The 24,042-nt window shown below is 35.0% G+C and overlaps 3 protein-coding genes across 3 annotated transcripts; all 3 read left to right on the top strand.

The window, feature by feature from the left end:
• Positions 1-539: 539 nt before the first annotated feature.
• On the top strand, positions 540-4,539 carry dhrs9 (dehydrogenase/reductase (SDR family) member 9). Its single transcript, XM_026217449.1, has 5 exons — positions 540-695; positions 2,057-2,371; positions 2,948-3,206; positions 3,666-3,829; positions 3,933-4,539. The coding sequence occupies exons 2-5, from the start codon at positions 2,059-2,061 to the stop codon at positions 4,154-4,156; spliced, it is 960 nt and encodes a 319-aa protein (XP_026073234.1). The 5' UTR covers positions 540-695; positions 2,057-2,058; the 3' UTR covers positions 4,157-4,539.
• Positions 4,540-4,675: 136 nt separating this feature from the next.
• rdh1 (retinol dehydrogenase 1) lies at positions 4,676-9,772 on the top strand. The gene is made up of 5 exons (XM_026217448.1): positions 4,676-5,124; positions 6,437-6,779; positions 7,772-8,030; positions 9,036-9,199; positions 9,373-9,772. The coding sequence occupies exons 1-5, from the start codon at positions 5,122-5,124 to the stop codon at positions 9,588-9,590; spliced, it is 987 nt and encodes a 328-aa protein (XP_026073233.1). The 5' UTR covers positions 4,676-5,121; the 3' UTR covers positions 9,591-9,772.
• Positions 9,773-13,923: 4,151 nt separating this feature from the next.
• Positions 13,924-19,134, top strand: zgc:172182 (coiled-coil domain-containing protein 89). Its single transcript, XM_026217451.1, has 7 exons — positions 13,924-14,280; positions 16,331-16,803; positions 17,098-17,228; positions 17,694-17,830; positions 18,108-18,184; positions 18,601-18,700; positions 18,784-19,134. The coding sequence occupies exons 1-7, from the start codon at positions 14,221-14,223 to the stop codon at positions 18,868-18,870; spliced, it is 1,065 nt and encodes a 354-aa protein (XP_026073236.1). The 5' UTR covers positions 13,924-14,220; the 3' UTR covers positions 18,871-19,134.
• Positions 19,135-24,042: the final 4,908 nt, after the last annotated feature.

The raw sequence follows: 24,042 nt of genomic DNA on the forward strand, positions 1-24,042 counted from the left end.
CTGAAAATATAAAAACGAAAATTCCAAATATTAATTAATACTATTATGAAATAATAAATAATATTCCTTCTTAGGACTGTGACTATAAACCTTGACCTACATTACATTTTCTAAAATATTTGTGACACTTATAAAATATTTTTTATTAAATCTATTTTTTATTATTGTACTGTATGTATGAATTAAATTCTTACATGTAAATTAACTGCTAAAGATATAATAAATAATATTAATAATAATACTAATCAATTCCAAAAGGTGATGCATTAAGTCTTTTGTGTCTGGAGTTTTTATTGTATGGAAAAAACATGTAAACTATACCAACATCATCTCCAACATCACGATCCATCAGTCCAAGCTTCACTGCAATTACAAGAAAAACGCTGGAGAAATGTATCTCTGGTGTTTTATCTGACCTTCCCAATGTTCCCAGTACGACTGTCCCATTTCCTACCAGCTGCCAAACTTACATCCGTGTGGAATCTCAATGCATCTGAGAACACACGGTCTTTTCTGATCACCAGCGCCCCCTGCAGGAACAACACGGGACAGGTATTACATAATAGCAGACACTTCCAAGTAGTTATCAGTTCAGTATGCAGACTATGCACAGCCGAAACGAAGAACAAACACATGCCAAAACTACTGAGACGACTGGCTAATTTCTAGAAACGGACATCTTAAAGAAAGCAACGGTAAGTAGCCTATACGAGCGGTTTGTAAAGTCAATTTTGCACGAAGGGTCAAGTGAGCAATTTCCTGTGTTTAGTAACGTTAAATGAATACTGTTTGCAAAAGAGTTATCTGTCAGGACAGTTTCGACTACTGATCACGCGCTTTCTTATAGAGGCACTTCAGTGTTGTAACAACGTTAGCTTGGTTTATTTCTTTCAAGCGTTTCAAGTACGTAAAAGTACTGTGTAAATTAAAGTTTACTATTGTTGATATCTTAGGTTTACACCCCGCTTTGCTGAAGTGATGTCCGACCGACTCTTTTTCGGGAATCGGTTCTTTCAAACGGTTCATTTTTTTTTACAGCGCCGGTGTTCTGTCGATTTGTCCAAATTAGATTTCGCGGTTCTTTTACTTCGAACGCAATCACGTGTTCCAGAACATCCGATCGATGTCACGTGTTCTAAAAACCTTTTAAAGCTAGCCTAATATGATAAAAGATACTGCGATATAACATTTAGGCTACTGCAATTTAATGTACTGCAGTTTAATTTGTTGCAGCTAAGATTAATTTCCTTTCAAACCTTTTACAATAAACAACGCTGCACGCACTCCTTTCGAACAACATTGCAGATTTTTGCATGTTATAATTGAATTACATTTTATTAAAGCAAGTGTGTGTGCGTTGATAAAACTGTCAAAAAAATCAAGTTTCAAACATTGCAGCACGTTTTATTTGAGAAATGTTTAACTTACTTTCCATCAAGTCAGTCACATCTCAGTTCACCCTTCCAAATGCTTATAATATTCAAAAGTGGGTCTACTTTGTTAACAATTGTTTCTATCCACAAGGACACTTCGCTACTTATTCGGTTATAAATCGGTTATGTTCGAAAAAACAATAGTGAATTGTTGACTCCAGAACCGCTACGACCGATTCAGCCCGATTCATCAATGAATCCTTTAAATCGGCTTGTGTGAACCGGTTCAACTGATTCTTTGACGAGATCCGATTCAAACGAACGATTCATTCAACGATTTGGAAAGTGGCTTCTTTGTGTTTCACAATCACAGATTTACTTGCACAGTTATCCAATATTAAAAGATAAAGAAACAGACAAACATTATTAATATTATTCATTTTTTATATACTGGTTTTTATATTTGTTTTAAATGTATCATTTGATTTTCCCTTCATACTGATTGCAATGCATAATGTGCAATCAGCCAAAAGTTAATGGTTCACTAGGTTTTGTATTACATAAGGGGAGCTTTGGCCACATGCACTCTCTTTCATATCTCTTTTGTTGTTTTTGATTTTGGGGGAGTTTGCATGAATCTGGGTAATCTTTTCTTATGAAAACAAATTAATTTTCTTTTGCAGAAATGTTCCTGTACATTGTAGGTCTCATAGTCTTGCTGTATGTGTATCGGTGGTTCAGAGAACTGGGACGAGTTCCCAATAAATCGGAGAAGTCTGTGTACATCACAGGCTGTGATACAGGGTTTGGGAATCTCTTGGCCAAACACCTGGACACAAAGGGTTTCCGTGTCATCGCTGGCTGCTACACGGAGAAGGGAGAAGTTGAGCTGAAGAAATGCTGCTCCGACAAACTCACAACGCTGCATTTGGATGTGACCGATAATTATAGCATCAAAAAAGCTGCAGACACCATTAAAACTCTGGTGGGAGAGAAGGGTAAGTCACAAAAACTTCTGAAGGATCATTTGATGCTGAAGTAATGTCTGCTAAAAATTCAGCTTTGCATCCCAGGAATTAATTGCATTTCAAATTATATTACAATAGAAAACAGTTATTTTAAATTATAATACTATTTCACAATTTTACAGTTTTTACTGTATTTCTGAGCACATAAATGTAGCCTTGGTCAACATAAGAGATAATTAAAACATTAAGAAATTAAGAGTGCACTTTTAGAGTAATTCCTGATTTTAAATAGATGCCTTGAAAAACTTGATTTAAAAAGTAAAAATTTAAAATTTAAAGCAATTCATTTAATTGATCATTCAGTAATGGGACATTTGCTCATAAATGCATGTTATCCTACACAATACATATGTGTAGTAATGCACATTGTACGGGGTATTTCCAGAAAACTTAGATGATATTAATAACCAGTTTATGACAAATCCTGTGATTAAAATCCTGTGATTGTTTAGTTCTCAACAAAGTAAATTAAAATAAAGGATATTTATTTTGCAGTCTCCCTTGAGATGAATTAAAATCATTTTATTTCGTTGTGCGTGTTTGCAGGTCTGTGGGCTGTGGTCAACAACGCTGGGATCTCTTTCCCAACTGCTCCCAATGACTGGCTGGAAATCGAGGACTTCAAACAAATGATCAATGTCAATCTGATCGGGGTTGTTGCCATCACTCTGAGCGTGTTGCCGCTCATTAAGAAAGCCAAAGGCAGAGTGGTCAATGTGGCCAGTGTGTTCGGAAGGATAAGTACTCTGGGAGGAGCGTACTGCATTACTAAGTATGGAGTAGAGGCCTTTAATGACAGTCTAAGGTCAGTATGTCCTGTGATTGATCGTTTTTTGAAAAATCTCAAAATCTCATTTACAGCGAAAGAGAGTGGAAAAAATCCTATCCTAAAAAAAGCTGTAATTGTAGTATTATGTATATACTGTCGTAGTATTTATACATTTTTTTTAATCAGCTTTTATTTGTATATTTTCAGTTTCACTCATTCATTCACATTTGGTTGTAATGTTTTTATATTTCTGTATAACTTTTTAGTAATTTTAGTACTTGAACTTAAACTTATTACAGTTTGTTGCATCCATAAAAAATTTCACATTGTCATTTTTTTTTTCATTTAATATGTATAAATATAATATAATAGTAATAACACTGGAAATATTTTCCAAGTGCAAGTTGAAATTTAGAACTAAACCAACAATATTTCCAGAATCAATTTTTTTCATATCTGGCAGTTTTAGTTCTTTAATGCGTCTTTGTTGTCCAGGAGGAACATGGCACCGTTTGGAGTCAAGGTTTTATGCATTGAACCTGGATTCTTCAAAACGAGTGTTACTGACTCCACTATCTTTGAGAGCCATCTGCAGAGATTGTGGAAAAGGTTGCCTCAGGAGGTCAAGGATGAGTATGGCAGTGATTTCATAGACAAAAGTGAGTTCGAGTCCAATAACCTGCTTCAAATAAATAAAGGCTGCACTCTCAAACTGTTTGCACTAGTTCTAAAAGCCAAAATAAACTATGATTGCGCTTCTAGCAAAGCTGGTGATTAAGGAGAAGATTGATAAGATATTGGATCCAGATCTGATGAAGGTGGTCAGCTGTATGGAGCACGCTGTGGCTGCGGTCCATCCTCGGACCAGATATTCTCCAGGCTGGGATGCCAAGTTCGTCTGGCTGCCTCTCTCCTACATGCCAACCTTCATCTCAGATGCTTTCGTTTTAAAAAATGCTGTTCATCCAAAAGCTTCGGTTCTGTAAGCATAAACAGCCACTTCTCTATGTTGCACCTATGCAGCATATTGATGGAATAAACCGTACTTTCTTAACTGAATTATAATTTCTTTCAAACTAAAAAAAATGTTTGAACTCAAGAACCACTAATTTTAAATGCAAAGACTATAATTTAATAGACATGAATGCATTCTCAAGCAAACTGAAAAACAGTGTGCACACAAAATATTTGTAAGAGATTGTAGTACATATTCTCATAATGGATAAAATATAGTATTTCTGAAGAAAATTGTTAGAATACAATTATCCATCTATAATGGACATGAAAAGTGCCCTAATTATAAAATGATCCACATGTGAATCAGTTAAAACTTTTATTGGACATTTTTACAATATTGAATAAATAAAAACTAAATTTTAAAATGTTTTCTGTAACTTTTTTTTTTGGGGGGGGGGGGGGTCCGTTTTCCTGTGAGATTTTCTAATCACAAATAAATATTTTGCCTTTATTTTACAGCATTTCAATTATATTTTACCCAATATAAATATCCTCTCATTATCTCAACTTTCATGAAAGAATATCAAACCAGTGATATGATTATGTAAGCTCAGAATTTAATACATTTCTTTAAAAGATTGATAAAAACTTTTATTACACCATCACCATATCAACATCATACAAACATGTGTTGTTTAATCTGCTATATCAGAACCTGTCAAATGTTTAATTTCACCGCTTATTTTGACCACAGCTACAGTGTAACATGTCCAAAGAAACCAATTAATGAATGTTCAAAAGCCAAACTAGGCCATAGGTTGTGTTGCACAACCTCTGTGACGTTTATTGCTTGTGGTGCCCTTGGATCCCGAAGTCGGTTTGTGGCCCTTGAGCTCTTCTGTGCAGCGGGATCAGGACAGGAGTGAGATTCGGGGGTTCGGAAGCAAGAGCTACTGTTTTTCTCAGTGAAGGAGTATTGACAACTGCACTAGTAATGGTACGTTAGTCAATTCTGAACATGATCAGGTCATTTCTGTCTTTATTTCATTAATGTATAAAGCATAGTAGGGTTTAATGTGTGCGTGATTTGTTAATATTTCAGTGTTGAAGTAGAATTTATTTTTGCTATAAATCATTAGCAGTGAAATGAGGGAATGTCTTCGGGTTATGCATGTAACATGGTTCCCCTTCTAGGGAACAAGATGTGTTCCCTAGACAAGATGTCAAGATGTCCTCTAGTGGACACTTTGGAGAATAGGCATGGCAAGGGGAGAGCATCTCGGTTCCCTCTGGAGGTACTAAGGTTACAAGCATAACCCAAGACGTTCCCTTTCTCACCAGAAGAGCAGGAATGCACCGTGGTATGTCTGAGAGGCATTAACTGTCATTAACATTAATTGTAATAAAAATAATGCAAAGAATCTTATTTTTGCTTAATTCTTGATCAAAAAATGTAAACATTTTAAGTGTTTTTTTTTTTGACAATCATGCAGCCAGACATTGAAAAAAAAAATTTGTTTCTCCATTGGTTGTGCACTATAATCAGTTTTAATTTAATTAAGTTTACGTGTATAAACTTTGACGCAGTTGCACAACCTAATTTGAACTAATGAATAAATAATAGGAATCTGCCAGCAACACAAATTCAGTCTAGTTGGTTTTAGTTGAGTTTAATTTATCATAGCTTTTGCTCTCCTGTCTCTTCTTTCAAAGTTATATTTATAATAATTTATAAAAATGAGAATGTGAACACTTATCTCTTAAAATTAACCTGGAAAACATATATATATATATATATATATATATATATATATATATATATATATATATATATATATATATATATATATATATATATAAATACATAAACATCCACATTAAATGTATATAAAGAAAGAAAATATTAAAAATATTCACATACAAAGCTAAATAAATAAAAATATATAAATAAATGTATGAATAAAAAAATATACATTCAAACATGAATAAATGAAAATAAAGATAAATTATAAATGCATAAAGAAAATATATAGACACACCTACAATCAACGTTTAATCAATGTTAAAATATTTCTGCCATTACTGTATTTATTGACTGATTGATGAAAGTGGAGTAAAACATCAATGCCACAGTGTTTTTGTAATTATTTTGTAGATATTCACTTGAGTATTTCTCAGTGTAGTGTTTGTAATCATTCAAATCTAGTAAATGGAAGGGGAGGGAAAATGTTGCCTGATAAGTCGATATGGAATTGTTTTGTTTTGTACATCATCATAGAACAAGCTTCACCCGTCTCCTCCACCCGCAGGTGTTGTTCTGCGCGGATCTTCTGTGCTGCTGCTGCTGCTGGTCTCTGGTCGTTCTCGCGCTCATCGCCGCGGTCCGGTTCTTCCGAGACTCCCGTCAGATCACCGGCATCCACGAGAAGCACGTCCTGGTGACGGGCTGCGATAGCGGCTTCGGACACCTGGCGGCGCGGCAGCTCGACCGGCGGGGGTTTCACGTGCTCGCCGCGTGTCTCACGGAACCTGGTGCCTCCAGGCTGCGCGCGTCCGCCTCCCCCAGACTCAAGACGCTTCTGCTCGATGTTACCGACAGCGCGAGCGTCGATCGAGCGCTGGAGCGCGTGCGCAGCGAGACCGGGGAGAGAGGTGAGACGGACACCCTAGCTCGAGTCAAGCCGACCAACCAACTCATAAATCTGCAACTCCTGGACAAGCGCTTTTAGTTTACCCGAAGGAGCATCTTCAGCCAATTGCCATTCTCAAACCATACTTTCCTCATAATGCACGTGACATGCTTGTTTGCAGAATTCAGTGACCTTATGACCTTAAAGGGTTGTGTTCACCCCAAATTTATTTAATATTTGCTGACAGATTACTCATGCATCTCAGGTCCTTCAGATGTAGATGAGTTTGTTTCTTCATCAGAACAGATTTCTGGAAATGTAGCATTGTATCCCTTGTTCACCAATGGATCCTCTGCAGTGAATGGGTGCCATCAGAATGAGAGTCCAAACAGCTGATAAAAACATCACAATAATCCACACCACTCCAATCCATCAGTTAATGTCTTGTGAAGAAAAAAACTTTGTTTGTAAGAAAACAAATCCACAGTTAAGATGTTTTAACTTTAAACCAGCTTCTGGTCAGAATATCCATAATCCTTAACACTTCCTCCATTGAAAACGTCCTCCAATGTTACACCTTTACTATAAAACCATGGTTAATTTTCTTAAAGGATTGTGTATTCTTTATTTATTTAAAAAAGAGAAAAAAGAAAGAAAGAGTAACCTTAATATTATAGTGTAATTTTTGGTACTGATTAATAAAAACGGGTTGAAGTCAAAAATGTCATGATGGATTTGTTTCTTATAAACAAACAGATTTGAATTTCACAAGACATTAACTGATGGACGGGAGTCTTGTGGATTATTGTGAAGTTTTTATCAGCTGTTTGGACTCATTCTGACGGCACCCATTCACTGCAGTGGATCCATTTGTGAGCAAGTGATGAAATCTAAATTTCTCCAAATCTGTTCTGATGAAGAAACAAACTCATCTACATCTTGAATGGCCTGTGGATGAGTAAACTCTTCTTTTCTTTGCATCTACACTACATTTCTTCGTTTTTCTTACATCAGGTCTGTGGGGTTTGGTGAACAACGCTGGCATCTCGGTCCCCATCGGCCCCATGGAGTGGATGCAGCTGGAGGACTTTAAGAAGGTTCTGGATGTAAACCTCATCGGTCTCATCGAGGTGACCCTGAAGTTTCTTCCTCTGCTGAAGAAGGCCCGTGGTCGGGTGGTGAACGTGGCCAGCATACTGGGCAGAGTCTCACTCATCGGGGGAGGATATTGTCTCACTAAATATGGTGTGGAAGCCTTCTCTGATAGCTTGAGGTATGCCTAGCTGTCTAATAAGGAACTGAACTTCAAGACATATCAACAAGAGCTTGCAGTATGTATTGTGCTTGTTCTTTATCCTAGTTTTTAGTCCTTACAATTAAAAGCCTCAATAGTACATATTTGACAATCATCTTAACTATATATATATATATATATATATATATATATATATATATATATATATATATATTATAGTTAAGTTATTATAATATTTATTAATAAATAAAATATATTTGACATAATTTTATGTATTTATTAAATGTATTTAAATATAAAATGAACACGTTTTAATAAATGAACAAACAAAATGTCTTTAATAAAAAAACAAAATCAAATGCATTGTTTTACATTGCTAACTGATTTTAATTTTAAAAATCCATTTCATCATGGCTTATATTTATTCATTTTCTCAAATATAAATACATTTTATGTATTTGTTTAAAAATATATATATATTTTAAATCTAAATATAAATACACATAAAAATAAATAACATTTTCACAAATATATAATGTATTAAGTAAAAAAAAATTAAAAAAATAAAATGTTAAATTACAAACAAACCAATAACATTTACATTTACATTTATCAATAACATCATCTGACTTTTTAAAATAGCAAAAATCAATTTCTAAATTTCCATAAATATTAGAGCTATATAAGTAAAGATTACACAGGTCATAAGGACTGAAATAAATAAATAAAATAGATAAAACATATTTTAAAATTAATACAAATAAAATGTATTATTTTATACTGCTAGCAAGCTGTATTTATCATCTGACTATAATTAAAAACAGCCAACAAAATCCATTTCTAACTATGGCCATGAGTCACCACAACGTCAGTTTTTCTGAAGTTAACCCTTTAAACACTTTACATTTCACTGAGTTAAATTTATAAACCATAAACATACTTAAACTTCTTTGAGATTTGCATCTTTACTTCAATGTCTAATGATGTCTCTAAAATCATTTTATTCTCTGTTGCTGATATCAGGAGGGATATGATGCACTTTGGAGTGAACGTAAGTATCATTGAACCAGGCTTCTTCAAGACACAAGTAACCGATCTGAGCCTCATTGAAGATGATCTGAAGAAACGGTGGAGCAACCTCCCAGCAGAGGTCAGGAGAGCCTACGGAGACTCATACCTGCAGGACTGTGAGTGCTTCTGATGTCATGTCAATGCAGATTTCATGCAATACTAGAATTTAACGATTTATATCATGGTGCATTTGAAGGAACACATGCAAACAAGCTCATCCAGTGAAACACACAATACTTGACTGACAACAATGTGACATTTCTGCATTTCTCTTAATCTTTTCCTCCAGATATAAAGGTGCAGGAGTTCTCCATGAAGATTCTGGCCAGTAGTGACCTTTCCAAAGTGACGTCATGCATGCAACACGCTCTTTCAGCACGTTATCCCCGAACACGCTACAGTGCAGGCTGGGATGCCAAGTTCTTCTGGATTCCCCTCTCGTATCTGCCGACATGTATAGCAGACATCTTCACCAACATTATAATGCCTTCCACGAACAAGAGCTGAACGTTGCTACAAAAAACTACTGAAAACAGCACTGCAGCTCAACATATCAATACAAGCATCTTTGGGAATATTTGTCTTTGAAACTGATTGCAGTGTGCAAAAATGTTTAAACAACTCTGAATCTTGAAAAACAATTCTGATAATTTGCAAAAAAAAAAAATCCTACTATTACCTGATTTGATGATGATGATGATGAATTCAAAAATATCAATCAAATTCTCCATGATGTAAAGCAGTCAAATGTCAAAAGTTCATATCAATCAGTATTAGGCATAAAATAATGTCTTTGGAATCATTCATATACAGGATGTGGTAATGGTCTGAGAATTTAACAAATGGTTGCAAACTGACTCAGAGGAAGATGGGAATCCTGTCTTTGTGGCAAGTTTTCTGCTGATTGGGGAAAAATACAAGACGACTTCATCTTACAAATGGTCTTTGAAAGCAAAAAAAAAAAGAAAAAAAAATGCATTTAAAGGAACACAAGGAACATCAGATTTTGTGAAAAAGTGACATATAGAGCAAAACGGGCACAATTTTTCCAATAAGCACCTCAAAATTCGGAAGAAAAGTATTGGATTTCATTCTGCAAATATGATGCATTTTATGTATTGTTGCATTTTCCATAAAGTACCCTTTGGTGTCCCACAACAAACTGATCCATTCATTCATGTTATACATTTAAAAAAAAAAAAAAAAAATTAAGAAAAATGACAAATGGATATTCTGACGAAGACAAGCCTTCTCCGATCATTTAGTTTGCTTAGACCCTATGCTCACATTCATCTGCCTCCAATTTGAGTCCAACGCCCACATCTCAGCATCAAATCAACCACCCATACATAGAAGAACCAACATTTTTTTGTGAATTATTTTTTGATAATCTATACACTTAGTAATCTATGTACTTTGCAGCACAGAAAAAAAAATCTATAGTTTCACCTAGACTTTAAAAATATTTTTCATAACTTAATGGAATGACCCCAAATGGAAAACTCTTCAACACTCTTAACAATAAAGGTTCATTTATGGTTCCATGAAGAACCTTTTACATCCATAAAGGCTTTACAATTCACAAAAGGCTGTTATTCATGCTAAGAGAGAGAGAGAGTATTTTTAATGTATTTTTAAGACCCGTTCACTGCTTGGGGAACCAGGAATAGTTCATTTATGGCATCATTGTGCCAAACAAACAAAAAACACTCAAAGCTCTCCATCAAGCAGAAGCTCTCTGACCTCCCAAAATACCTCACAGACCCATAACCCACTCTTCAACCCTAACAGTCAACACCAGCTTCTGGAGAGTTTTTAATAAAGGCTTCTCTGCAACTAATATCACCTGTCTTCACTAATTAACCCAACCCACATTAATTAGCTCATTAAAACCATAAGAAAAAGAGGGTGAAAGAAAGAGGCTTTCCTTGTACACGTGTATATACTGGATAGCACTGTGTGTGTGCGTGTGTGTGTGTGTGTGTGTGTGTGTGTGTGTGTGTGTGTGTGTGTGTGTGTGTGTGTGTATATATCTTTTGGTACATAACAAATTGCAACATTTCATGCTTTTTGATTTTTCACAGCAGCATTCATTTCCAGTTACTTTCTACATATCAGCATGTCAAGATGAATAAATACATAATATTCATTTTGTTTTCCTGTAATTAATATATAAAGTAATTTAAAATGTTTTGATTTCACTGTACATGCACATCATCAGATGGGAAACTAAATATGAAAAGCTATTGAACTATTGGACATCAGAGAGCTCCAGATATCAGTCATTATCACATGCATATAGACGGGAAGTTTCAAGTATTATTCACTGAATATATACTGTAAGACAGAAGTGGTGTGTCTTCTACTTCTATTCAAATGTGTTTACAGCAGAATATGTCACTGCATCATAATATTTGGAGTAGTTTACCATTTCTGTCATTATTTCCTCACCCTGATGTCATTTGAACCCATATGCTGTTATTTTGTGGAAAATAATCAGCACTTTATAATGCGATTCGGTGTCAGTTTTTCTGACGGCACCCATTCACTACAGAGGATCCACTGGTGAGCAAATGATGCAATGCTACATTTCTCCAAATCTGTTCCTACATCTTGGCCTGAGGGTGAATTTTCATTTTTGGGTGAACTGTTCCTTTAAGACGAATCAGATCATATGGCAAAGTCTCAGCTGGCTCTCAATGCACTTTACTGTATTGTTGGCATATATATATAGTTGTGTGTGTGTGTGTGTGTGTGTGTGTGTGTGTGTGTGTGTGTGTGTGTGTGTGTGTGTGTGAATCTCCAGGAACAAGTAATAGTCTATTTCATAATAACATCTGACCAAAAATATTTTCTAATTTACAAATGTACAGTATATTCATAACATTCTCTTTCAGCAGCATCAGTGCAAAGATATACAAATATGACGTCACAATAATAATAAAAAGGAACATGAATTGGCATACAAAAGGCAAAGTCTCTTTCCTGTAAACTATACAAACATTTAATCTATTCTCATCTATATTTTTAATTTTTTTTCCTTCAAAAATAATCTTAAATTGATTTTTGTCATATGCGGGCTGCATATAAAAATAGATTCTTTGAAAAAGAAGTGTTTCTTTGTGGTTTTTTTCCAATGTGGAAGATGAGAATGGTTGCCTTGCCAAGTAGCTGAAATGAAATACATTTAATTGGAAACACTAAAGTTACTAGAATGAAAGTCTAAATTAATTAAAACAAAACAAATATACATTAAAAAAAAAGGAATAAAATGACTACAGGGCAAAGTTACTCAAATTAATTTGAAAAAAAAAAGATTTGTAAATAAATATTATAATAGCTTATACAAAAAGGTTTATATATATATATATATATATATATATATATATATATATATATATATATATATATATATATATATATTATATTTACAGTTGAGAGTAAATGTTTTCTTTTTTGAATATATTTTCAAATATAATTTATTCCTGTGATGTAAAGCTGAATTTTAAGCATCATTACATCTTCAGTGTCACATGATCCTTCAGAAATCATCCTAATATACCGATTTGCTGCCCAAGAAACATTGTTTATTATTAAAATGTTGAAAACAGAAAGTTCAAAAAAGAGCATTTATTTGAAATATAAATCATTGGTAACTATAAATCTCAAAATAACAGTAGTGCAATGATAGTTCACTGTGCTTTGTACAGTTACCAATTTAGACAGTTTACAGTATACCTTGAACAATGTGCAAATATGATACCAAACAAGTTAACAACAAAAGTTGCACCATACCTTGACAGTTGCAATGAAGCACACATAAAGATATAATGAGGAGAAGTTGTGCATTGTGACGCACGGTCCCGGCTGCTGTGTCCAGCCCCTCATGAAGCCGGACAGATGGAGCTCTTGGGACTGAGATGCAGTGGCTCGGGTGCATGATTAAGGGCGTGCACATGACGCTCCACCAGCTCGACCCACAGGATCATATCCTTGACTATTTTACTTCATGTTTAGGGCAGCAAATTTAAGTTTCTTAAATTTGTGTAAAATTTAACAAATAATAGAAATGAACATTCAGCCTAAAGTCGATTCAAAAGCTTCTTGTAGAGTCTGTTGTGAAACAACAGCATGATACTTCTAAGGTTGGATGCCCAAGTCAATATTTTTGCAATACATTTTTTATTGATAAGAGCCCACAGCTGTCTCTGATTCTCAAGACTGAGCACAAGTTCAAGTTTCCCATAGGCTGAGTAGGCCAGACTCAAATAATGCAGAGTACGGTTTTAAATGCCTTACTTGTGTGGTGGTGTTAGCACAGTGGATAAGACACATGCCTTTGCTGTGAGAGACCCAGGTTCGAATCCATTGTGAGACACTAATGTGTCCCCTGGGCAAGACACTTAACCCCTAGTTGCTCAAGAGGCGTGTGACCTCTGACATAGCAATTGTAAGTCAGCTAAATGAATAAATGTAAATGTACTTAGGGTCAGTGAATTTCTATAAGGCGAGTTAAAGTTCATTAGCTTAGCTAATAAGTGATCCTTCTGTGCCAAAATTCATGTTGAATAAAGATTTGATGTGTGTTAATGTCCTGTGATCCTCACTTTATAATTAAAGAGCTCCCACTGAATAAAACATCTTAAACCAGCCAAAGATTTTAAAGAGCTACAGCTGTAGATCATAACGTAATGCTAATCAAAATAAGTATATATTCTTCACTCTACTAATCAACCTAATGCAAATGTGCCTTTCTATAGACCAGTGTCTCTTCACACATTAGAGAGGAGCTGTGGCGACATCTAGTGGTAAAACTCGAGCACTACACCTGCGTTTTCAGCCCAATCTGCTTAACCTGAGGGGAAACACACAAAACATACATACCTGGAACAACAGCGCGTGTTATAAATGTTAGTCGATTTTTAAAATGCTGAAATTACATTCTCAAATCTAGTTTGTTCAAAGGGAAAACACGCACAATAATCGTGACGAAATTCGCTGTTGCTAGGGGCAACCGGGGAAACTTTGTATCGCCACAAGCCGAAGATCAATCACTGCAGCTCACTGCGGTCGAGACGCCTTTGTGAACAAACCTGGTTTATTTTCTTCTGCGAAACACAGCCTTGAGAGATTCGACATGACATCTCCACAGAAAATCCAAATAGACCTCAAAACGATGATCAAAGACACCAAACAGGTACGCAGTTTCATACAAAACTGTTTACGCCCATTTCATCATCTCTGTTCACCTGTCAACATCGACTGTTTTCATGTTGTGTTTGGGATAAAATCGTGGCTTTAAACACATCATTCGCCCAAACAGTAACAAAGCAACTGGACACGCATTACTAAAAAAAAAAAAAAAAAAAAAAAAAAACAAAGGAAAGGAAAACAACAAAATTGTTTATTTATTTTTTGGTTGGTTGTTGGTTCTACACATTTCATTTTAAGATTGAATTAATAGTTTTGCTTTATAATACCTAAGGTTTGATACTCAACTTGTTTTTTTTAGCTTTAAAACCAATAATCTCCCAGTAGGGTAAACACACCGGGGCTTGTTGTCACATTTTTTTTAACCCTATTTCATATTTTCAGTTAATTTATTTTACTTCTCCCAATTCAGTTTCGTTGACACGCAACTTGAACATTTCCACCGATACTGCTTTAGAAAATAAAAATAAACAAAACAGATCATATATCACGCATCGACTTTTTTTTCATAACACGTCTCAGTGGCGTCACACTGGATGGGGTAAGTTGTCACAATGGACATAAACAGCATCATGCATACAAAAAAAATCCCTTGTTTTGGTCAATACATATCACAGTACACTGAACAAAATCATATGAATAATATTAATATATTTCAAACATGTGACAACATGCCCCAAACAAATATCTATTTAAAAATCTGCCATCATAATATATTAGGCTCTTGCTTGACTTGTGTAACCAAGTGTAGTTTTATTGTGGTTACTTGTGTAATGGAGCGGACCAGGTGAAGTCAGGTCACAAGCAGTGCACAAAAAAAGAAAGAAAGTGCATCTATCAAAAATAAATGATAGCAAAAAATTAATAACATGAGGAAATGTTTAAACTAATAAAAAATAAATCACTGTAATGCTTCTAAAATAAAATACAGGATCTACCCTGATGAACAAACACAAAAAAGGCTAATAAAAAACAGGATATACTAGACCTAAGTCTACCAAAACCATGGGAGGTGAATTAAAAAAAACACATTCAGTTATGAAACTTAAACAAAAACAAACCTCTGAATAATACCCATCATTTTTAAATGATCATACAGCTGTATCCATAACTAAACAAATAATAAAATAAATCCTCAAAACTAGCAACATGTGAATGTGTCCCTCCCTCCGGACTGAAATGGTTCAGTCCCATTTCCTGCTGGAGTGGCAGAAAGGTGGAGCCAAAGCCCCATTTTCCCTTTTGCCTGATTGTACCAGGAAAAAACATCCATGGAAAGAACTCATTCAGAAACTTTGTATGGCAAGCACTTCCCGTATTTTATTTATTTATTTATTGCCTCTTTATTTTGAACCACTTTTATTTCTCAACTGTTAGTCGTTTTGAATAAAACATCTGCTAAATCAATAAATGCATAATGTAAATTTTTCACTTGCTCCTGTAATAAAAAAAGTATGTAATTTACAGTGCCAATGTGAAACTATACTAGAAATATACCAATTTACAAACCAGACATGATTAATTAACAATATTTTCTAATTTTGAGGCATTTTACAATGGCTTTGTCAGTGCACAAACATTTTCTATATGTAAAATATAAATACATATTTTTATATAATTTAAATTCAGCAATTTTACTTAATAATAATCATAATAATAATAATAATAATAATTTTTATAGCATCTTTCAAACACCCAAGGACACTTTAGATAAAGTAAATAACATATACAACACATAAACAGCCAAACAGCAGACAGAGGTGAAATAATGCAATATACAAGATAAGCAATATAGAATATTTTCATTTATTGGTAAACTACTTCTTTAATTTTATTATACTGGCAACTGTATTAACCATTTGACAGCTTTTTTCTCTAAATATCAGTATCAGGCTTTAAAAACCCATCTAGAGGAAATTATGCATCTCATGCATCTCTCAGAATTGGTTCTTAGACCATCTAATTGAGCAGAAATTATTAATATAAAGACTTTTATTAGCACAGGTTTAACCCCAGATCTTAATTCTTCCTTCAAGGATATGGACGATGTGCACCAAGCCCTGGAAAAGCTCAGAAGTCTCTCTCAGGAAGAAAGGACGGAAGCAGAAGTGCTGCGATCAAGAATCGATGAGCAGTCCACTCTCATCTGCATCCTGAAACAGAGAGCAGACGAGATGCTTCTGCGATGTCAGGCTCTGGAGAAGATCAACGCAGAGCTGGAGAACCTGAGAGCCAATGTGCAGCTGGAGCTGGAGAACGAGAGGAAGAAATCTGAACTGCTGGAGCAGAGATTCATGCACCTGGCCTCCAACCACCGAGAGCTGATCAACTTCAAGAACGAGTACAAGAGCCAGAACGTGAAGCTGGAGAAGGAGAACGAGAGACTCCGAAAGGAAAATGAAACGCTTTTCAGTGAGGAAGTGCAAGAAAAAGAGAAGACCATCCTCAAACTGACTCAAGAGCTCAAGGACTTGGCAGAGCAACATAAGAGACTAGAAACAGAGTATCAGTAAGAAACGCTTCTCGGTTTCAGTCTGTTCTGGAACTAAAAACCTATATAGAGTTTTAATGAATTGCCATAATAAAAAATAAAAAAAATCAATGCTAAAGAGAGATCAAACTTTAGTTTTTTCAAGTTTTCACAAACTCATGTTAATTAAAGCAATTTATTGATTGCATTTAAAAAAAAAACATATTGAGAAAATGAATGGGAAAAATAGTTCCAGAACTGAAAAAGCTGATGGTTACTGTTTACTTTCAGTGAAATAAGTCGAATTGAAATGAATGGTTATGATCCCAACAGGGAGAAAACAACAGGTTTCCAGATTAAACTGAAAGAGCTGATCAACCTCCATCAGATTAAAGAGGCGTCGCTGAAGAACGAGCTGAGCGACACACAGAAACAGCTGAAGAATGCTGTGGAGATGTGTGCAGGTATCTAGGCCATATTTCACCAAAGCCTAACTAGAATAACAAACTTATTAACACATAATAACAACATTTTAGTTTTGGAAAGTTGATGACATTTAAAATAGTGTGTGTGTGGGGGTTCTTCAAAATTTGAATTTATTACACATTCCATTTTCATTTTAATTTGAGAAGTTTTAGTAATTTAGTTGTGTTTTTGCTAATTTCATTTTATTTCAGTTTTAGTTTTATTAGTGCATGAAGCTAAACTAAATGAAAATGAGAAAAATATTGCCAAAATGTTTAAGTATTTTATTTAATTTTTTCACAAAAAATGTAATGAAATGTTTTATGTTAATGTCCTGAAGCAAAGCTTGACGAGAATTTAAAAGATGTGGACTATGCGAAGCATGAACAAAAGTCTTTAAATGTGTGTAGTCGTCCAGTTGTAACCTGCACACTGTTAAACACCTCACGCATTTCTTTCAACAGAGTTGGATTTCAAACTAAGACAAACTCAGGAAAAAGAGTCAATGAGAGAGACGGACAGTCAAGAGAGACTGGAGAAACTCGTGAAGGAAAAGGATGATCTTATTGATCTCTCAATGCAGCGTGGGAAAATTATCCTGGTGAGCAATAAAAACAATGCATATTTGCATTGCTTTAACCATTCTTTGTTAGAGTCCACCTTCTTACATTCCACGATTGGTCGATTATGTAGAATGCCTGCATGCTATTGGTCAAACTACATTTAAGAAATTACCTATAGCAAGTACAATAGCAAAACAAAGCCAAAACCCAAATATTTCACACAGTTTAGATACACGTCTGGGGAAAAAAATTATCAGTTACATTACTGTTGGTTTTCAGATGGGGTTGTAATGATTTCATTGCAATGTGTTAAAGGACAAGCAAGCTGAAATTCAGGAGCTGGCTCGGAAAAGACAGGAAGCTGAGAACGCCAGACTAGATGCAGAAAACCGGTAAGAATTGCAAACTTTTATACATTAATACTAGACTTTTTATAAATATACCATGTCATGTTAATTAAAGGAATAATTCACCCAAAAGTGAAATTTCATTATCTTTTACACAGTTTCAGGTCGACCATTTTCCTTCCATGCAACATAAAATTAGATTTTTCCATTCGAGGACAGTATATAAAGAATACATCTGTCAGACTAAAGAAAGCACCATAAATATAGAAAGACAATAATACATGGTCAGAATAACATGAGTGAAAAAAACAATACAACAGACAAAAGTTCAGTTCTGGATTTTTGACTTTCTTTATGACTTTGAGTTTCTGTTTGCACATGATATTACCAATATCTATAATGCATTACTTGCTTAGTCTGTCTTTCTTAAATTTATTTATTTTTTTTTTTTTGGTTATCAGGTTTGAAAAGGAAGCAGCCGCTGTGAACCGTGAATTAAAAGTGAAGGAACTACAGGACGCCTTAGAGAAGGCAGAGGACACCTGCAATGAGCTCAAAAAGGTCTGCTAAAAGAAAACCTGCAATGTACAGTGGACATCTTAGTCTCAGTAGCATATAAATGTTTTTACATATCACGTTTTTAGGAATTTGAGGCATATAAAAAGCACAGCAGTGGACTGCTTGAGAAGGAGAAGGAGTTAAACTGCAAACTTCGGCACATGATCATCTGAGCCATCCATCCCTTTCCATCATCATCATCAAACCATCATCAAAATCAGCCATGATATAGTGAAAACCATTGGCTCATCACATATGGGGCAGTTTTATAAAATGAACCAGAAGACAAAGCTGAAATGAGGTTTCTCTGAAGAGAATGTCTTCCGTCAGTAGGTGCAGTTTAAAGTATTCCTGTAGGGGAGTTTGATAGTTTGCAAATAGGTTGGTTTTGGCTAAACTGTGACTTTTATAAATAAAAATAGCATTTTTAAACTTCAGCTGTTGTTTATTGTTGACTGTCAATGGCTCTATCATGATTATCAGAAAATCATCTGATTTTGATCACACTTGGATAAACTCTGATCTTTGTGAGCTTTAAATTGAAGTCAAATATTGCCTTTCAAATAAGGGATGTTTTTTAAACTAATTTGAAAATGTAGGTTTAAAATTTATTTTGCTCTTTCCACCAAGTTGAATATATCAAATGATGCTTATCAGATAATTCAGGATTTTAAGACCAAGTAAAGAAAATGTAAGGAATTATTTTAATGGAACACAATTCATCAACATAGCCTCGGAATGTAAATGTCTTGCGCTTAAATATTATTAATATACGTCTAGAAACAGGATTGGACAGCCCTGCTCTGTGTACAGATTCTTAATTCAAGATACAAAGAAGCAGAATGACATCTTATATGTCTAGTTTCATAAGAAATTGATCAAAATAAAGTGTTTTTATGATTAAACCGAGCAAATATCTGCCAGTGAGCTCGGAGAAAAGTAACAGAATTTAAAGGGAAAAAAGATTTCATTCCACAAAGATTTTCAAAGATTTTCATTTCATTGACAGATATTTGTTCATGTTTAGAGCTAATTTTATCCAGTTTCTCAATTTAGAGTTAAGGGTTTAAGAATGTTTTGATATTTGTATCAGAAAACAATGCAACATTTATTGCAATCTGTTTAGAATTTGAAGAATTCCTGCTTAGATTTAAGACTTTTTTTAAGGACTCAATTTGTGGAAGGATGAATAAAGACTTTTTAAGACCTGTAGAAACCTTGTAATTAATTGTAATGTTCAAAATTAAAGGAATAGCTCTTATTAACTCACCCCTTATTTGTCCAGACAATGAAAATGAATAGGCTCCAATGTTGTTTGGATTCCAACGTTCTTCAAAATATCTTCTTTTGTGTTCTTCAGAAGAAAATAGCCAATAACCACTATTTGTACAGTATGAGCAGTCAGAACTGAATCATTGAGACAGCTCTATCTGATGCTCATCCGTATATGCAATAAATTGGACTGTTCTGTATGTAGCCTGGTTCTTGAGATGATAAAACTATTCGACTGCGTTAGTAAAAGCTCTCAAGCCATATAGCACTAGAAATGCAATGTTTACCTTCTAGTTCCAGTTCCTTCCAGCACTTTAGGCCATGCATTGGTTCACCATGTATTCCTCCATGCATCGATATAACAGAAAGAAACTATGCTTCTGTCCAAGTAATAACAGCATGTCTTCTGCATTTACAAATGAACGGCATAAAATTACAGTATTTTGCTCCTTGTAATTTTTTGTGTAGTAATTTTAGTGTCATTCCTGGACTTATTTGTGGCCAAATAACAGGCAGTTTGCGTAATTGTATAGTGGTCATCTGGTCTGCAACTGTATATATGTTTTATAGAATAGAACATCTGGATGAATTGACAGATGTTCACACTTAAAAGCATGTACTGTAAGTCGCCTCTTGGGTTAACTTGTTTTCATTGCATCTTGCATTGCATTATGTCATGAAATATTTTAGCCCTAAACTGAGGATATTTAGTCATGTAGCAGAGCACTTTCTTTTCCAAAAAATGATGGTCCTTCTAGGATGTGAACCTGAGATGAACATACCTTTAAGGTTAGGTATGTTAGTCCTTATATCATCTATGTGAGTTTTTAACGACTGTGACCGGTTGCGGTCAAAATGTTCTCGTAACTGCACGTTGCCATAATCTGTCACCATTTCATGCATCTCATCAAGTTGAAGCATGCAAGTTTGCATCCGGGCCACAACTGAGCAATGCACCTGCCCTTTGATTGTATTTGACCTGGTCAGCCGTTCATAACCTCACTGTCATGACAATCTGTTTCCTCAGAAGTGCTGAGAATATGGGAATGGCCTTATATGGGAATAACTGGAACGGTGTGAATGACCCTGTTTCTGTGTCCTTTTTCTATGTTGTAATTCTTTCCAGGTACACTGATGTAGAGGGGACTTGACTGTTAAGATCATTTATTTTAGATGATACAGTATGTGAAGCGTTTCGAGTATAAATAAAAACAAAATGAAAAGTTAAACTTTTTTGTAATCATTTATGGTCCTCCATCTCTCCTAACATCCCTGCATTCACTGAATGGCAAGAATATCTGATGGCTTGTTTTAGACTGGCTTAAGTTAAGATCAGCAAAGACGTGGGAGCTATATCCAGGTCACATTTTAGTCAAAAATCAAAAGAAAAAAGTCACAACAATAATTACTCAAGCATGGTCCGATACCAAAGAATTAACAAAAGAGCAAAAAAAATATATGTATATATTTTTTAATATATTAAATATAAATCAGTAATTGTAAGTTGTAATAATATTTCACAACATTACTGTATTTCTTTATTGAATAAATGCAGCTTTGGAGAGCAAGACTTCTTTCCATACCTGTCTTTAACAGCTTCCCTTCGTTTTAACTATTTCCGAGTTTCCAGCTTGTCATTACAAGATGTGATGCTTTTTACAAGTGGAAAACTCATAATTATAGTAATTCCAAAAACACACACATAACTAATTGGGTAAGCAAGGAAAGTACAAATATCAGAATAGGACAAGGATCAGAATGAGCTTTATTCACCAAGTGCATCCAAACACACATGGAAATTGTACCAAGGAGCTCTGGTACTTTATCATATTATTTTATTTTAGTATCTTCTCGTGCTGATTTGTAGTGCAAAGAGTTTTACCGTTTGCTACACTTTATTTTCTAGCAGAGCTAATGAATCGGAAGTCTCGAAGAAAATACCTTACTTTCGTGTTGAAAAAACTGGATACTGGAGCTTGACTTGTAAACTGAAACATGATGAAGCACCTCCTAAAATGACAGCTGTCAGCTTGAATCTCTGGAAAACTCCCACCACATCTGTTGGCTCCGCCCACCGCTGAAGCCACACCCCAGCAGCTGCACTGTCGCCAAGACTCTCCAAGTATAGGTCTCTGCAGGAAAGTAATGGGAGTTACCAGATCAGGGTGTTTTTACACCATGATACCTGATTGAGACTCTCACCTGACCAACCTTTGATACTTATTATGTATATTTCCAGAAAATGGAAGGAGCAAAGTTTTAAGAATGTTCCTTGCTTGCTGTAATTATATGTTATTTACGCTGACAAAAAAAAAAAAAAAGATCTAATTTTAGTCAAGTAAAGCTAATTAAAATGAATGAACAAGATATGATGGGATATTGACAAAAAAGTGGTTAAAGTGGTCTTTTTCATATCAGAAGAAAGACATGCTGTTGATATATTAAAAAGATTTCATTTCAGATGTATTTTTTCTATACATTCACAGTTTTGTACAAGCCTTATTTATAATTCATAATAGCATTAAGAGAATGAAATGTGCTGTAGCTGAAACAAAGCATTCCAGAATGTCAGTCATAGCCTGCGGAGTCTGAAACTGAAATCCCTGTCACCCACAGCACAGCTGAAGAAAAGAGCCTCGGCTTCTGGACGTGCAAACACTTGTATCAAACTTGATCTCGGGTCAAGGGTCACATACGCTCACACCCGGGTCACAAACCAACCGGGACTCGGAGGAGAAATGCCCCAGATGCGGTATAGAAACTGTGGAAACATTCATCTTTTCTTTATTGTTGACATCTTGCTATTTTTCTGTTTTTGCTATTTTATTAAATCTTTATGATTATGTGAGTATTTACTAAACATCTATTTCTGTTTTGTTTGTCTTTTATCAAATAGTGCTTGTGGCCAGTTAATATTGGACACACCTTCTCATTCAAAGAGTTTTCTCTGTTTCATGACTATGAAAATTGTAGAGTCACACTGAAGGAATCAAGGGCTATTTGAGCAAGGAGGAGAGTGATGGGGTGCTGCTCCAGATGACCTGGCCTCCACAGTCACCGGACCTGAACCCAATCCAGATGGTTTAGGGGTTAGCTGGACCGCAGACCGAAGGCAAAAGGGCCAACAAGTGCTAAGCATCTCTCGGGGAACTCCTTCAAGACTGTTGGAAGACCATTTCAGGTGAATACCTCTTGAAGCTCATCAAGAGAATGCCAAGAGTGTGCAAAGCAGTAATCAAAGCAAAAGGTGGCTACTTTGAAGAACCTACAATATGAATATTTTCAGTTGTTTCACACTTTTTTGTCATGTATATAATTCCACATGTGTTAATTCATAGTTTTGATGCCTTCAGTGTGAATCTACAATTTTCATAGTCATGAAAATAAAGAAAACTTTGAATGAGAAGGTGTGTCTAAACTTTTGGTCTGTACTGTATATATTTGTAATCAAACTAATGCTGCCTTGAGCAAAAGAGACTTCTTTCAAAGTTTGAACGGTAGTGTATATACCAGATTTTTATGGAAACTTTCTTTCAGAATGGCAGGGACGATCTCACTTCACATTGTGGTCAGATTTTAGGCCAGTGCCATACCCTAATAACCAGGATGGAGGGACGAGACACTGCTAAAGAAAAGACTAGATGAGGTCAGGCCCTCTGATCACCATGACAAACACCATAGCATCCAGTGGAATGTCTGAAGAAAGACTAAAGACTTGTAAAACTAACTCCACCCATATTCCTCTTTGTCTGTCTCATTTCATATATCTTAAGTCTGTTTTGTGGGATAAAAGCCCAAACCAGGAGTAGCAGAACAGTAGAATAGTTCTGTACATCCTTATATCTTTTCAATTTCCCTTCACAATGATGGTTCAAGATGAACTATTTGTGTCCAAAAAAGACCAAAAAGCAGAACAAAATCATAAAAGTAATCCATATTAAAACTTGTGCGCTATATTGCATGTCTTCTGAAGTCATCCTATAGCTTTGTGTTTCATGAAAAACACTGATTTTGATGACAGAATTTTCCTTTGTGAATCAATTATTCTTTAAATTATCTGAATATAATATTTA

Source organism: Carassius auratus, chromosome 34, assembly GCF_003368295.1.
Source record: "Carassius auratus strain Wakin chromosome 34, ASM336829v1, whole genome shotgun sequence".
NCBI classification, from domain to species: Eukaryota; Metazoa; Chordata; class Actinopteri; order Cypriniformes; family Cyprinidae; genus Carassius; species Carassius auratus.

Excerpts from the sequence above, each read along its gene's own strand:
- zgc:172182 (XM_026217451.1), top strand. The coding sequence starts at position 14,221 with ATGACATCTCCACAGAAAATCCAAATAGACCTCAAAACGATGATCAAA. Across the intron at positions 16,804-17,097 it reads AGACTAGAAACAGAGTATCA|GGAGAAAACAACAGGTTTCC; the intron begins GTAAGAAACGCT and ends TGATCCCAACAG. Across the intron at positions 17,229-17,693 it reads TGCTGTGGAGATGTGTGCAG|AGTTGGATTTCAAACTAAGA; the intron begins GTATCTAGGCCA and ends TTCTTTCAACAG.
- rdh1 (XM_026217448.1), top strand. Across the intron at positions 6,780-7,771 it reads CAGCGAGACCGGGGAGAGAG|GTCTGTGGGGTTTGGTGAAC; the intron begins GTGAGACGGACA and ends TTCTTACATCAG. Across the intron at positions 8,031-9,035 it reads GCCTTCTCTGATAGCTTGAG|GAGGGATATGATGCACTTTG; the intron begins GTATGCCTAGCT and ends TGCTGATATCAG.
- dhrs9 (XM_026217449.1), top strand. The coding sequence starts at position 2,059 with ATGTTCCTGTACATTGTAGGTCTCATAGTCTTGCTGTATGTGTATCGG. Across the intron at positions 3,207-3,665 it reads GCCTTTAATGACAGTCTAAG|GAGGAACATGGCACCGTTTG; the intron begins GTCAGTATGTCC and ends TTTGTTGTCCAG. Across the intron at positions 3,830-3,932 it reads CAGTGATTTCATAGACAAAA|CAAAGCTGGTGATTAAGGAG; the intron begins GTGAGTTCGAGT and ends TTGCGCTTCTAG.